At 38.6% G+C, this 17,101-nt stretch overlaps 1 protein-coding gene across 1 annotated transcript in view; it reads left to right on the top strand.

Moving 5' to 3' along the window:
* The first annotated feature begins 761 nt into the window (after positions 1 to 761).
* Positions 762 to 17,101, top strand: part of LOC111141973 (solute carrier family 15 member 5) — an 86,058-nt gene continuing 69,718 nt past the window's right edge. The window contains exons 1-2 of the mRNA XM_022494862.1: positions 762 to 1,122; positions 5,557 to 5,779. Coding sequence (XP_022350570.1) covers positions 762 to 1,122; positions 5,557 to 5,779 — 584 coding nt within the window. The remainder of the gene's footprint in view (positions 1,123 to 5,556; positions 5,780 to 17,101) is intronic.

The raw sequence follows: 17,101 nt of genomic DNA, 5'->3' as shown, positions 1-17,101 counted from the left end.
ATGGTTGCTGTGTTCCTGCTGACTAATAATAAGGACTCAAAAATCACCTTTTGATTCTGATTTCCTCCGAGAGGCTGTTCTACAAGCATGGGGTCAACTTAAAGGAAAAGGGTTTTTGTTTAATATTTTCTCCTTTCATTAGTGCACTTAAATTACTTTTTTGCAAACTCTGCTTGTTACCTAAATGTACTAGCACTTATGTTACCTAATTAGCTTTCTTATCAGAATTCCAACCAAAAATAACAAGAAATGTAATAATGATAAGGTATCCTGCCCCCTCAAAACAGATTTCCTTTCGCGCTTTATCTCTTGGTGCTGTTCTGGCTTGTTTAATTAAAGTATCAGAAATTACTAGACTCAAATTATTTCTTGATCTAGTGCTCAAATTCTCCTGAAAAACTGCTTCTTTTGCCTCAGTATTTAAACCTTTATCAGTGTGAGGCAGATGAGTTTCCACACGTATGCAACAGGATTCATGTAATACAATATAAGTTTGGAGGAAGAGCCTAATTAGCCTCTAAATGATTAGACAAACAAGTCAGATTTGGCTACACTGGGCTACCGTGAACATTTAAATACTTGTGTCTCCTCTCCTGTGCTCCCCCATGTTAATGTGCAAAAAAACCCATGAAACTTTAGCATGGAGTTGTGAAATTCAAAGCAAAGATCTTATTTATTTTTTCATTAGAAGGGCGGGAGTAAAAAAAAAAAAATCACTAAGTTCAAAACACTGACATAAGTTGCATTTAAAGAGGGTAGTCATGTCTGTTATAGACTTTAAAACCACGGATGAGAAAGTATCTTTACATCACAGCTGCGAGAAAGAGAAAACTCAAAGACATACTGGTTATTTCGCTTCAACATATGCTGTGAAAAAAATTCGGGTTGGAATCTGTTTGCTTCTGGTGGAGATGTGTGAGAGGTTCACTTTCTTTGAAGTCGTCTGCAACATGATCCCCTTTTGCACTGTCAAGCTTGGCTATCCCAATTACCAGGCAGCCATTTTGAACTTGTGTTTTATTGGAACTTCAGTAATTAGCCCTATGTTTGCGGGATGGCTTGCTGATGTCTGTCTAGGAAGAAACAAGCTGGTATATGCTTGCTTATGTCTACATTTTCTAGGTGAGTATCCTCTTTTGACTGGATCGTTTTGCAACTTAACTGATTTTTGTTAGGATTTTTACTCTTATCCTTATCTTGCTCTGAGTATAAAATGTGATAAATGAAGTAAGAATGTTGTCTCAATTTACTTTGTTCTCTGTATTATTGGAGGGATGCTAGTAAATGCATGTGTATGTGTGTGTGTGTGTGTGTGTGTGTATCCTTTGATACCTATATTGTTGCACTGATTATATTTTATAATAATTATCTCTTTACATATCTGTCTTCTGTACTCCTTCAAGCACCCTCCCTTTCCCCCTTCCTACCCCAAGCCCAAATTCGTGACAAATTCTATGTGTAACATGAAGTTCATCTGCTTCACAACTAAGATGAAATGTGCTAAAAAGGTTTCTGAAGTTCATGTACAATAATTGAAGAATGTTTTCATCTAAAGGTGGTTCTTAATTAGTCATAGAGTAATTAAGATTGAATATGGAGACATGATTTCTAGATTATGAACTATGGCTACATGCTAAATAAATGAATGAATTTAAATGCTACACTAAGCTCCTTCACATAGAAAAAAACAAATATATCTACAAAACACTGGGAGTGAAAATATATCTACAAAACTTTGGGAGAGAAGTGCTCATGAGAAATGGGGAAAAATCAGGATTGTTTGATAAGGTATAGAAAGTAAGTTGATGAACAGTCTAGAATTTTGGGCTAAAAAGTTCAAGTTGTTCTTCTGGACATCAAGGAGTCACTGAAGATATGATGAAATACATTTGGGAAGTGTTTTTCTTCAGTAAACAGGAGAGGCAACCACAGTGAGAGGTTCAATAGCAGTAGACCAGGATATCCCAGGAGGATGGTCTAGGAGAAGTGTCAATCCAGGAGAGAATATGTGAAAAACTATGAAAACCTTGACAACTAAACAAGAGAACAAATATGGTAGAGAAACAAAAATTAACTCCAAGTTTCTGAGCTGAGGAACTTAGGAAGTTAGTATGTAGTTCACCGATACTATGAAATGGAGCGAAAATGCAGGTTTGAGGGGGGGTAGGGGAAGAGATAAATGAGGAAGGGATGGATATCAGGTATTCAATATACCCCCCAGTTTCAGATGATAAATTACCATTCACCATTCATCACTTAGAGTGTGATTCAAACTTATAACTCTTCACTGTGTCAGTTTTGTTAAGTAAAAACAAAGTCTCTGTACAGCAAATATTCACTCAACATTCAACAAATACTCTTCAGTGACCGCTCTGTGGCACGCATTCTCCCAGGATCTGGGAATGCAACAAAAAAGAAAACAGTCTCGTCTCTGTCAAAGGTGACTTTCTGGTGCACCTGGATGACTCAGTGGGTTTGGCATCTGCCTTCAGCTCAGGTCATGATCTCAGGGTCCTGGGATTGAGCCCCACATCAGGCTCTCTGCTCAGCAGGGAGCCAGCTTCCCCCTCTCTCCCTCTGCCTGCCTCTCTGCCTACTTGTGATCTCCCTCTCTCTGTCAAATAAGTAAATAAAATCTTTAAAAAAATAAATAAATAAATTTTTAAAAGGTGACTTTCCGGTATGGGAAAGAGAAAATAAATGAGCAAATGATATTATGTCAGGTGCTCAGGAGTGTTACGATGAAAAATATAGGAGGGTAAGGGGGTGGAGACAGAGCAGACTAGACAGTGACACGTTTGCTATTCTGTATTAGGAAATGTTTTCTGATAAGGAGATGTTTAAGCAAGCATATGAATGATTTGCTCTTCCTGACTTGGTAACAGGCCATATCCATGGCACTTTGCAACTTCTTATTTAACATGGCAATTCCTATCAGTCTAAATTCCCATGTAAGCCATCAGACTAAGACTGAGTCCCAATTTTAGAATCTGACAAATAAAAGACCCAAGTCAACTCCATATCCACTCATTTTCTTACTAAAAACTATTTCCTTGTGTCCCCACTCATGGCTGCCATCAATTTCCAATCAGTCACTGAGTATCAGAGGTTCTACCAAAAATGTGTCTTCTGTTTCAAATGCTAATCCTTAGCTCAAAAATGCGGCTTTCTTTTTCTTGACCATTACACTGGCCTACTTACTGGGCTATTGGAGGTCAGTATGACTCCAATCCATATACATTTCTATTTACAACACTAAAGATAAACAAGAATAAATCTATATAGATCTATATAAGTCTATAGAATAAATCTATATATTGGCTTTATTATCTAAAAAACAAAATCCAATTTAGTACATAAGAATCTTTACAATCTGTCCCAAATTTAACTTTCTAGACTCTTCTCTCAGTATATGACCTCAACCCTGCTGAACTTTTGCTTGCCTCTAATCCCCTACTTCTCTACTGTTACTTATGCATTTTTTTTCTATGCCTGAAATTGTCAAACTTCCTTTATCTTCCTACCCCATAGCCAAGACTTGAAAAATCCTGTCCTTCTTTCAAGACCCATATTGTTTAACCACATTCTAATCATACCTCTATAATTTCACTTACCACATTAAAATCTAATTTCCACCTGGTTATCTGTCCTCTTTGATGGACTTGTTAGCTCCCAGCAGAGGCTATGACACATCCTGGTGTTTTATACAAAGCTACCCTGAATGTGTGCTGAATATGCAGTGCCCAATATAGCACATATCAAAGAGGAGACTTTCTATTATACATGTCATAGACTTGTATTTTCATTACTTCAATTTTACAACAGATAAAAATAAAGGTTTGATCTAATGAAATCAATACACTATGACATTTCCTCAAAAAGATGGAAGGAGTGTGTCTTTCTAATTTACACAAATGGACCACTAAAAGCGCTTTGTCTTTAAGCATATGGTTTCTGCAAGAAATAACTCTCTGCCCATCCCCTTTGGACAACCCTTAGCCTCCCCAGGCCTCACATCATACTTCTAGAGATACAGAGGATTGAGTGGCAGGGAGAAAGCAGTTGGTATCATATCTGGCCAAACTTCATAGGAAATGTTTCAAACTCAGTTATATAAAGGGCCCGTTCTCATGGTAAATCTATTTGTTACCACATATTGAGTGCATATATTCTTCAGGTTGTAAAAGCCATTGTAAGGGAGATAAAACATTAGACCCTAATTTCTGCCTTTAAGGAACTTATAGTCCAACTGAGAAAACTAACCACATACAGCCGCCATATAAAAAATCATACCAAAAATATGAAAGCTTAATTAATAAAGTGGAGGACAAAAATAACAGGGAGAAGCCATTTCTCACTAATCAAATTGACCACACACACACAAAAAACGATGATTTGACCAGTTGATAGGAATTATGAAAAGTAGCAGATTACATCTGGGATACTCTATAACATTGGGCAAGTCACTTAACCTCCCTGAACCTGGGTTTTGTTTTGTTTTGTTTTGTTTTAAACTTAGAAGAAAATCTATCTTCTGACATCACAAAGTTTTTCCAAGATGAAATAATATAATACATAAAAATGTTTTACAGAATTTAAAGAGCTTAGCAAAAGTATGGAATTGAATTACAATTTCTACCAAACAAAGGAAATGTTTAAGTTTACTCCCGGCAAGATGGAAGGGAAAAGAGGATCGACTCCCACCCCTTGTCCCTTCCTGTCTTCCCCCTCCTGCTGTCCAGTACGGAATCACCCACCTCACCTTCTCACCTCTGTGTTCGCCAAGATGGCTCTGCTCAGTGGCCTCAGAAGTGAGAGAAATCAAAGGGCATGAATAGGAAAAAGAGAAGTAGAAAAGGCAAAGAGATCTATGCTCTTGTTATCTCTTTGATAATGTTCTCTGTAAAACATTTTCTTTAGGGGCGCCTGGGTGGCTCAGGGGGTTAAAGCCTCTGCCTTCGGCTCGGGTCATGATCTCAGGGTCCTGGGATTGAGCCCCACATCGGGCTCTCTGCTCGGCAGGGAGCCTGCTTCCCCTCTCTCTCTGCCTGCCTCTCTACCTACTTGTGATCTCTGTCTGTCAAATAAATAAATAATATCTTTAAAAAAAAAACACATTTTCTTTAACAAGAAAGTTAAAAGTTACTGACAAGTCTGATATCTTTGAATTTTCTATCACTCTAGTGACTGAGAAAAAATAGCCCTTACTAACAGTGGTTTTCTCTGGGGGGTGAGATTACAGGCATCTCTCGCTTCTTATATATTTCCCAATTTTGTTAAAACAGACATGATTTGCTTATATACTCTGCAAGAGAAGATAGGTCAAGTCTAAGGGGGGGGAAACTAGGCCTCTGGATTAATTAAAACACATAATGAAGAAAATGTTCACATTTAGAAAAATTATCTTGTCTCCAGAATTGCAGTGACTAACAAGTATTTCAAGAAGACAATCACACAATGCTGCTCCTTTCAGAGGAAAAAACCTTATTTAAAATGTGGTTTGGTGATTCAGGTGGCCTATGCCATATTTATTCTCCTTTTTTTCTCTGTCTACAGGCACTGCTTTGTTATCTGTGGTTGCTTTTCCCTTGGGAGATTTCTATATAGGCACTCACCATATGATTAACCATATACCAAAAAAGGAGCAGAAGAGGCTGTTTTACACAGCGTTGCTGGCCATCTGCCTTGGCACAGGAGGACTGAGAGCCATCGTCTGTCCACCGGGTGCTTACAGCCTTAAGGAGCATGGATCCCAGAAACAAATGTCTTTTTTTAACTGGTAAGTACCACTGGGTAGGAGTGAAATGAGCCTTACAACATTCCTCTCCCTCCTGGGATTTCTCTTGTTTGCCCGCTGGTCCCATGTTGATGGCAGTAATTCAGTGTTTGTTATTGACTGGTCTGGGTCAAGTGACAATGTGGCAGTGCCTTGGACGACGATTCAGCCGGTAAGTGTGGGAGCCCATGAGTCGGGTACAGACGAACGCAGCTTACCAGCACCTTCTGGAAGCACACTGATACATTTACCTTCCAAATAAACCAGTGTGAAGTGGCTTGTCACACCCAACAGAAGGTGGCTTTGGAGCCAAACAGGCCTCAACTCTACTTAACACAAGCTGACTTTGGTAAAGTTGTTTATTCTCTATAAGTTTTAGTTTAATCATTTTTTTAAGATTTTATTTATTTATTAAACACAGAGAGAGAGAGAGAGAGAGCACAAGCAGGAGGAGTGGCAGAGGGAGAAGACTCCTCACTGAGCAGGGAGCCGGATGTGGGGCTCGATCTCAGGACCCTGGGATCATTCCCCAAGCTGAAGGTGGATGCTTAACTGAACGAGCACAAAGGTGTCCCCTCAGTTTAATCTTTGTGAAGGCTTATCATAATCCCTCTTCTTGGGTTTTATTAGAGGCAATAATATGTGTCTTGCAGGCAGAAAATCTGGCACATAGTAGGGGATCCCAAATGGTAGCTGTTACTAGCCCTGTCTACCCTGTAAGAGGAGAATTGGGCAGAGATTATAAACTCACAGGCAGTGCAGAGAGAAGATAAAAAGGACAGAAAAAGTATTTTACAATTTGTTGAAACATAAACCAGCCTTCTGTCTGGAATCCACTTCACCCTTAACACCTAAAAGAGTTTGTATTCCATGAAAATCAAACCACCTTCCTGGGAATCTGTTTCTCTCCCAGTGAGTTCTTACACAGTTTTATGCAGTTTTAAGGAACCAGTTTTTATTATCAAATACAAATTCAAAAAAAATTTTTGATCTTAAGGTAGAATATTTTGTTATTATTCATCAGTGAATGTCAAATACATCTGAGATACATTCTTTTGTTCCCTCTTCTCTGTGAAATGAGTTGTCAATATTTTTCTAAATATTCTGTCTTTACACCACTGTTAGCAATGGAAAAAATCAAGGCACAGAGAGAATCAGACAAAACGTTTAAAGAAAACTCATATTTAAAGCATTAAATGAAAAAAAAACTTAGCATAAATAATCCCAGTATATTTAACTATCCAAGGCAGTCAGTTTCTTTCTCTCCCACTTTCTTTCCCTCTTTCTCTCTCCCTCTTTTTCTTTCTTTCTTTTTCTTTCTTTCTTTCTTTCTTTCTTTCTTTCTTTCTTTCTTTCTTTCTTTCTCCCCCCACCCCAATTATATTAATATTACAAAGCACTCAGGCCTATTTTGGATTCAGTCCAAATGTCAGAAAACAATGCAGTTTTACCAAAGGTGGAAGGGACTCTTTACTTCCTTATAGCAAATTCTGCCTCCTTGACCTGCCCAAAGGAGAAAGAAAAATCCTTCTTTTTTATTCTATTCGGAGGTTTTAATCCTTAATTAGCAACATCATTTTGATTAAATAAGACTCTGGAGGATTAAGACTGGAGAGCAATCAGTTGTTCTGAAAGATAGCTCTGGAGAATTTATTGTACTATGGTCTTAGTCATTCAGAGTTGTGTTTAATCAAAGTGACATTTCTCAGTGTTGATTACAAAGGAGACATTATATGAATGAAATATTTCCTTTGGGAAAGGGGGGGACTCCCAATGGGTTTGTACTTTAGGCCTTTAAAGGGGGGATGGGGAGTGGGGTGAAAATGAATTTCTGCAGCGTGAGCAGCCAGGCCAAATTTAGGATGAACACATTCCCTAATTTCACTAAAATCTCTAATAAAAAGAGTCATGCAGGGGCACCTGGATGGCTCCATTGGTTGAACATCTGACTTGGTTTTCTGCTCAGGTCATGATCTCAGGGTCAAGAGATCTAGCCCATATCAGCTCCGTGCTCAGTGGGGAATGTGTTGAGATTCTCTCTCTCTCTCCCCCTCTCTTTGAATTTCCCCACCACACTCTCATGCTTTCTCTCTCTCTCTCCCCTAAAGATAAATAAATATATTTTTAGAAAGAAAGAAAAAAGAAGGGAAAGAGTCATGCAGAATTTTTAAAACCTAAAGTTAAATCACCTCAAAATGTAGGGTGCCCGGTTGGCTCAGGCCATTAAGCATCCCAGGGTCCTGGGATCCAGCCCCACACTAGGGTCCCGGCTCAGTGGGGAGTCTGCTTCTCCCTCTGTCCCTCCCTCTGCTCATGCTCTCTCTCAAATAAATAAATGAAATCTTAAAAAAAAAAACAAACCACCTAGAAATGTGCATGAGGAATCTAAAGTCAAGGTGTCACTCTTGGATGAAGAACTGTCTCGATGGTAAGCTTCTTGAAGGCTGAATCTGGTTGTTTCAGTTTTGGGGTTTTTTCCTAAGTTTATAGTACCAAGCTACAGGGCAATTTCTATGGGCAACTGCTTTTTGTAATTTATGGAAAAAAATATTAACTTTATTGCTCTACATCTGCAGGGGTGGGTAGTTACATGGACAGAGACCTTGCAGGGCAGCCTGAAGGCTGACAGGATCCTGGCTCTGTCACAGAAGTTTTCTGCTTCTCCACAAGTCCCTTAACCTCTCCGGGCACAAGTCCCTCATCCACAAAATGGGACTATGCTGGATGGTGGCTGCATAGCTCATATATAAAGGATCCTAGCACATCATAGGTATTCCAAATAGGGTAACTATTGTTATTAAATGACAAATCAGCTAAAATTATTGTCTAAGTTCTGAGTGAGAGGGAACCCATTGAGGAGGAGGCCATCTTTAAATGGGCAGTGCCTTCATTTAAAATCTATTTCTCCATATCAAAAAAATGCCTCTAGAAAGTACAAACTTGGCTAATATAATGAATTGCCATAGTGTCTTTAAAAACAGCATACCACTTGAATCCGTAACCACTCGAAGGCTACATCCAGTTCTATTTTCAGCACAGATGTCAGATGTTCCTAGTTACAGGACTTTTAATGAGATGTGTCATTGCATCTCTACCACCTAAAGCTTCCCAGTGATTATGTTAAATAGTATAGACTGGAAGTCTCGAGCATTGAAAGCACCACTTCTGAGTAGAGCTGCCAAGTGTAGGTGAGAAAACCACTCCCAGCCAACATTACCATCTGGTACTGGATCTTCCTCAACTATGTACCTTATTGAAAGAATAAAGCTAAACTCCCTGAAATCAAGAGGCACAATAATCTTCCAACATCCTTGTGCCATTATCTAGATTAGAACCTGGCTCTTCCAGCACTTTCCAAAATCTAAGGTGTGCAATTAAGAGTCACCATGCTAGAGATCATCTAGGTAAATACACCTGTGCAGAATCTTTTCTGGAAGCAAAAAGAAAGGTGGATAATTAAGTCTGTCTATAACCATAATTTTAAATTCTACTGCAATTAACTTCAAATCTTGCTTCCACATTTCTCTAGTTACTTCACCTGGTAATTTGCATCCAATCTGCATATCATAGTCTGTTCCTAACTAGTTACCAGAGTGAATTATACATGATTGAAAAGTCCAAATAGAATATTGGTAGAGTTCTTGAAAAAAAATCTAGAGACTAACTTATTTTATCCCAGAAATTTTGAATATCTGGTACTCAGATTGACTGTACACAATATTTGTCCTACACTAAAATATTCTGATGTTAATACTTGCTTGAACTTAATAACTTTTATCTTAGGGAAACGCTAGAGGTAAAAACTTACTATCCCACAGAACGTTTTTTCAGAAGCTATTTTAATATTCAGTTGAGTGTTGTTCGAAAGCAGAGATTCTCAATCCTAGATTGACATAAAAGCCCCCTGAGGAATCTTAAAAATACTGATTCCTGGGCCTTGGCATCAAAAATTCCATATATATTGGTATGAGGTGAGATCCAGAGACCAGGATTTATTTTTATTTATTTATTTATTTATTTAGCTGCCTAAGTAGTCAGATTTAAGAACTACTGCTCTCAAGCTGTTGTCTGGTTTTGAGAATCATTTACAGGCTTTATTTAAAAATGTTTCCTAGGCCCCACCCACAACTGCCAAGATCAGAATATACTGGAAGCATAGCTGGGGAAGGTTTACCACTTTTATCAAGTGCTTTAGAATTTTGAATACAATTGCAGAGATATAAGAAAAGGGGATACTAACATGGTCTAGAGATAACTTTGAAAAGAAATGGGGGGCACCTGGGTGGCTTGGTCATTGGACATCTATCTTCAGCTCAGGTCATGATCTCCGGGTCCTGGGATCCAGCCCCGTATCGGGCTCCTTGCTGGGAGAAAGACTGCTTCTCCCTCTCCCACTCCCCCTGCTTGTGTTCCCTCTCTCACTGTCTCTCTCTCTCTCTGTCAAATAAATAAATAAACTTAAAAAATATGAAGAAAAGAAAAGGAATGGAACTGGATATCATTGGAGTGCACATACTGGATATGAGGCAGCTTTGGAAAGTTTTGACAATTCATAGCGATTTTTCATATCACTTGGAAACCTATCTGATTAAGAAATTCCTTGCAAAGAGAAACGAAATATGAATCTACTTAATTCTGTAATAGTAAAATCATAATTTATAAGGTACATTTTAGCCAACAAAATCAAAGCAATTCACAGAATAATTGTATTAATTCTCAAAATATCATCTGAGTTGCACACTGAGGAATAGCCTGTAAATAACTTTAAAAAAAAAATCACTAAACCTTCCAAAATTCTATTTGCATGGGCTCTACCCAAGCTTAACAAATGCTACCCACCCACTCTAATAACAACAGACAACTCCTTCTTTACTTTTGCCAAAGTTGTAAGCTTTCAGGAAATACACTCAGAATTCCTGCCTAACACATACTTGTGGAAACCAAAGAACACTGAGGAAAAAACAAAGGCAAATTTCTTATGTGTCTTACTGCTCCTTTTTTTTTTTTTTTTTAAGCCCTGCTTGGTCGTTTTTCAACTTGGTAGGTACATGACTAGGGACTTATTTTCATCAATAAACACGCAGTGATCTAAAGACCTTAAATTGAGGAAATAAGAAAATGATATACAGGAATAACTGTTATGGTTGCAATGTTGGGGGAAAAAAGGAGGAGGGAGGATCAGAAAGAGAAAGAGAATGACAGTAAGTTAAAAGAAGAAGAGGCAAGGAGAGCAAGAGAGAAAGAGTGAGACCTGTTTCCAAATTTCTTAATTAAAAATATACCTTTTCTAGGGGTGCCTGGGTGGCTCAGTGGATTAAAGCCTCTGCCTTCAGCTCAGGTCCTGATCCTAGGGTCCTGGGATCGAGCCCCGCATCGGGCTATCTGCTCAGTGGGGAGCCTGCTTCCCCCTCTCTCTCTGCCTGCCTCCCCGCCTACTTGTGATCTCTGTCTGTCAAGTAAATAAAATCTTTAATATATATATATATATATAGTGATCTGAAGGGGCACGTGCACCTGAATGTTTATAGCAGCAATGTCTACAATAGCCAAACTATGGAAAGAACCTAGATGTCCATCAATATTTCTTTCTTTCTTTCTTTCTTTCTTTCTTTCTTTCTTTCTTTCTTTCTTTCTCCCCCCACCCCAATTATATTAATATTACAAAGCACTCAGGCCTATTTTGGATTCAGTCCAAATGTCAGAAAACAATGCAGTTTTACCAAAGGTGGAAGGGACTCTTTACTTCCTTATAGCAAATTCTGCCTCCTTGACCTGCCCAAAGGAGAAAGAAAAATCCTTCTTTTTTATTCTATTCGGAGGTTTTAATCCTTAATTAGCAACATCATTTTGATTAAATAAGACTCTGGAGGATTAAGACTGGAGAGCAATCAGTTGTTCTGAAAGATAGCTCTGGAGAATTTATTGTACTATGGTCTTAGTCATTCAGAGTTGTGTTTAATCAAAGTGACATTTCTCAGTGTTGATTACAAAGGAGACATTATATGAATGAAATATTTCCTTTGGGAAAGGGGGGGACTCCCAATGGGTTTGTACTTTAGGCCTTTAAAGGGGGGATGGGGAGTGGGGTGAAAATGAATTTCTGCAGCGTGAGCAGCCAGGCCAAATTTAGGATGAACACATTCCCTAATTTCACTAAAATCTCTAATAAAAAGAGTCATGCAGGGGCACCTGGATGGCTCCATTGGTTGAACATCTGACTTGGTTTTCTGCTCAGGTCATGATCTCAGGGTCAAGAGATCTAGCCCATATCAGCTCCGTGCTCAGTGGGGAATGTGTTGAGATTCTCTCTCTCTCTCCCCCTCTCTTTGAATTTCCCCACCACACTCTCATGCTTTCTCTCTCTCTCTCCCCTAAAGATAAATAAATATATTTTTAGAAAGAAAGAAAAAAGAAGGGAAAGAGTCATGCAGAATTTTTAAAACCTAAAGTTAAATCACCTCAAAATGTAGGGTGCCCGGTTGGCTCAGGCCATTAAGCATCCCAGGGTCCTGGGATCCAGCCCCACACTAGGGTCCCGGCTCAGTGGGGAGTCTGCTTCTCCCTCTGTCCCTCCCTCTGCTCATGCTCTCTCTCAAATAAATAAATGAAATCTTAAAAAAAAAAACAAACCACCTAGAAATGTGCATGAGGAATCTAAAGTCAAGGTGTCACTCTTGGATGAAGAACTGTCTCGATGGTAAGCTTCTTGAAGGCTGAATCTGGTTGTTTCAGTTTTGGGGTTTTTTCCTAAGTTTATAGTACCAAGCTACAGGGCAATTTCTATGGGCAACTGCTTTTTGTAATTTATGGAAAAAAATATTAACTTTATTGCTCTACATCTGCAGGGGTGGGTAGTTACATGGACAGAGACCTTGCAGGGCAGCCTGAAGGCTGACAGGATCCTGGCTCTGTCACAGAAGTTTTCTGCTTCTCCACAAGTCCCTTAACCTCTCCGGGCACAAGTCCCTCATCCACAAAATGGGACTATGCTGGATGGTGGCTGCATAGCTCATATATAAAGGATCCTAGCACATCATAGGTATTCCAAATAGGGTAACTATTGTTATTAAATGACAAATCAGCTAAAATTATTGTCTAAGTTCTGAGTGAGAGGGAACCCATTGAGGAGGAGGCCATCTTTAAATGGGCAGTGCCTTCATTTAAAATCTATTTCTCCATATCAAAAAAATGCCTCTAGAAAGTACAAACTTGGCTAATATAATGAATTGCCATAGTGTCTTTAAAAACAGCATACCACTTGAATCCGTAACCACTCGAAGGCTACATCCAGTTCTATTTTCAGCACAGATGTCAGATGTTCCTAGTTACAGGACTTTTAATGAGATGTGTCATTGCATCTCTACCACCTAAAGCTTCCCAGTGATTATGTTAAATAGTATAGACTGGAAGTCTCGAGCATTGAAAGCACCACTTCTGAGTAGAGCTGCCAAGTGTAGGTGAGAAAACCACTCCCAGCCAACATTACCATCTGGTACTGGATCTTCCTCAACTATGTACCTTATTGAAAGAATAAAGCTAAACTCCCTGAAATCAAGAGGCACAATAATCTTCCAACATCCTTGTGCCATTATCTAGATTAGAACCTGGCTCTTCCAGCACTTTCCAAAATCTAAGGTGTGCAATTAAGAGTCACCATGCTAGAGATCATCTAGGTAAATACACCTGTGCAGAATCTTTTCTGGAAGCAAAAAGAAAGGTGGATAATTAAGTCTGTCTATAACCATAATTTTAAATTCTACTGCAATTAACTTCAAATCTTGCTTCCACATTTCTCTAGTTACTTCACCTGGTAATTTGCATCCAATCTGCATATCATAGTCTGTTCCTAACTAGTTACCAGAGTGAATTATACATGATTGAAAAGTCCAAATAGAATATTGGTAGAGTTCTTGAAAAAAAATCTAGAGACTAACTTATTTTATCCCAGAAATTTTGAATATCTGGTACTCAGATTGACTGTACACAATATTTGTCCTACACTAAAATATTCTGATGTTAATACTTGCTTGAACTTAATAACTTTTATCTTAGGGAAACGCTAGAGGTAAAAACTTACTATCCCACAGAACGTTTTTTCAGAAGCTATTTTAATATTCAGTTGAGTGTTGTTCGAAAGCAGAGATTCTCAATCCTAGATTGACATAAAAGCCCCCTGAGGAATCTTAAAAATACTGATTCCTGGGCCTTGGCATCAAAAATTCCATATATATTGGTATGAGGTGAGATCCAGAGACCAGGATTTATTTTTATTTATTTATTTATTTATTTAGCTGCCTAAGTAGTCAGATTTAAGAACTACTGCTCTCAAGCTGTTGTCTGGTTTTGAGAATCATTTACAGGCTTTATTTAAAAATGTTTCCTAGGCCCCACCCACAACTGCCAAGATCAGAATATACTGGAAGCATAGCTGGGGAAGGTTTACCACTTTTATCAAGTGCTTTAGAATTTTGAATACAATTGCAGAGATATAAGAAAAGGGGATACTAACATGGTCTAGAGATAACTTTGAAAAGAAATGGGGGGCACCTGGGTGGCTTGGTCATTGGACATCTATCTTCAGCTCAGGTCATGATCTCCGGGTCCTGGGATCCAGCCCCGTATCGGGCTCCTTGCTGGGAGAAAGACTGCTTCTCCCTCTCCCACTCCCCCTGCTTGTGTTCCCTCTCTCACTGTCTCTCTCTCTCTCTGTCAAATAAATAAATAAACTTAAAAAATATGAAGAAAAGAAAAGGAATGGAACTGGATATCATTGGAGTGCACATACTGGATATGAGGCAGCTTTGGAAAGTTTTGACAATTCATAGCGATTTTTCATATCACTTGGAAACCTATCTGATTAAGAAATTCCTTGCAAAGAGAAACGAAATATGAATCTACTTAATTCTGTAATAGTAAAATCATAATTTATAAGGTACATTTTAGCCAACAAAATCAAAGCAATTCACAGAATAATTGTATTAATTCTCAAAATATCATCTGAGTTGCACACTGAGGAATAGCCTGTAAATAACTTTAAAAAAAAAATCACTAAACCTTCCAAAATTCTATTTGCATGGGCTCTACCCAAGCTTAACAAATGCTACCCACCCACTCTAATAACAACAGACAACTCCTTCTTTACTTTTGCCAAAGTTGTAAGCTTTCAGGAAATACACTCAGAATTCCTGCCTAACACATACTTGTGGAAACCAAAGAACACTGAGGAAAAAACAAAGGCAAATTTCTTATGTGTCTTACTGCTCCTTTTTTTTTTTTTTTTTAAGCCCTGCTTGGTCGTTTTTCAACTTGGTAGGTACATGACTAGGGACTTATTTTCATCAATAAACACGCAGTGATCTAAAGACCTTAAATTGAGGAAATAAGAAAATGATATACAGGAATAACTGTTATGGTTGCAATGTTGGGGGAAAAAAGGAGGAGGGAGGATCAGAAAGAGAAAGAGAATGACAGTAAGTTAAAAGAAGAAGAGGCAAGGAGAGCAAGAGAGAAAGAGTGAGACCTGTTTCCAAATTTCTTAATTAAAAATATACCTTTTCTAGGGGTGCCTGGGTGGCTCAGTGGATTAAAGCCTCTGCCTTCAGCTCAGGTCCTGATCCTAGGGTCCTGGGATCGAGCCCCGCATCGGGCTATCTGCTCAGTGGGGAGCCTGCTTCCCCCTCTCTCTCTGCCTGCCTCCCCGCCTACTTGTGATCTCTGTCTGTCAAGTAAATAAAATCTTTAATATATATATATATATATAGTGATCTGAAGGGGCACGTGCACCTGAATGTTTATAGCAGCAATGTCTACAATAGCCAAACTATGGAAAGAACCTAGATGTCCATCAATAGACGAATGGATAAAGAAGATGTGGTATATATACACAACGGAATACTATGCAGCCATCAAAAGAAATGAAATCTTGCCATTTGCGACAACATGGATGGAACTAGAGGGTATCATGCTTAGCGAAATAAGTCAATCGGAGAAAGACAACTATCATATGATCTCCCTGATATGAGGGAGAGGAGATGCAACATGTTGGGTTAAGGGGGTAGGAGAAGAGTAAATGAAACAAGATGGGATTGGGAGGGAGGCAAACCATAAGTGACTCTTAATCTCACAAAACAAACTGAGGGTTGATGGGGGGAGGGGGGTTGGGAGAGGGGGGCTGGGGTTATGGATATTGGGGAGGGTATGTGCTATGGTGAGTGCTGTGAAGAGTGTAAAGCTGGCGATTCACAGACCTGTACCCCTGGGGATAAAAATATATTATATGTTTAAAAATAAATAAATAAATAAATAAATGAAATTTTGCTAAAAAAAAAGAGTACATATGGGGGCGCCTGGGTGGCTCAGTGGGTTAAAGCCTCTGCCTTCGACTCAGGTCATGAGCCCAGGATCCTGGGATCGAGCCCCACATCGGGCTCACTGCTCAGTGGGGAGCCTGCTTCCCTTCCTCTCTCTCTGCCTGCCTCTCTGTCTACTTGTAATCTCTGTCGTGTAAATAAATAAATAAATAAATAAGTACATAAAAATATATATATATATATATATATATATATACATATATATATTTTTTTAAATCATGCTGTCTATTCACCAAAACCAACACTCTTCTTTTATTAGATGCCTTTTATCTGTACTGTTGAAAAAAATTACAAATAAAAAGCATCTAGAACAGCAAAATTTCCACTTGCTTCTTTTTTCTCTAAATTCATGGCCACCAGAGTATTCTTTGAAGTACTTCTATGGGTCTATGGTTATGCTGGAAGAAGCAACCATTGTCCACCACGACCCTCCAGGAAGTCAGCACCCAAGTGTGTCCTTGACTTTTCTGAACAGTTCAACTTTATCCCATTGAAGAACCACAAATCTCCTAGTGAATTACCTCAATATTGTTCAATGCAGAATAAAATACTTCCCCTGAACTCTGTTCATTGTCTCCTGCTACCATGAAGACCCAAGAGCTTGCCTTCCCTCTTGGCATCTTCTCAGGTTAAGAAAAACCAGTTTAAACCATTTTACCTAAAATCACTGAAAACAAATCTGAAGTATGTCAAAATGAGACAGCCTAAGAGATGACAAAGTGGAAGAGTGAGTTCAATCATGATTACTAAATAAGTAAAGGTGAATGTTTAAAAGAAAAAAATCTCAAAAGGATTGCTGAGATTTGCAGCAACAAGTTTCCCTTCCCTTATTTGTATTCAATACCATAGAATCACGAAGACCCCCCAAAAAAAAAAATTAGACTTATATGTACTCCCAGTTATTTGCAGTTCCCAGTCTGTATTTAAAAGTAGACTAAAGAAACATATTTTTACT

This window comes from Enhydra lutris, unplaced genomic scaffold (genome assembly GCF_002288905.1).
Source record: "Enhydra lutris kenyoni isolate GAN:26980312 unplaced genomic scaffold, ASM228890v2 scaffoldscaffold7, whole genome shotgun sequence".
NCBI lineage: Eukaryota > Metazoa > Chordata > Mammalia > Carnivora > Mustelidae > Enhydra > Enhydra lutris.
The sequence above is the reverse complement of the archived record's forward strand: the minus strand, read 5'-3'. Positions and strand labels throughout refer to the sequence as shown.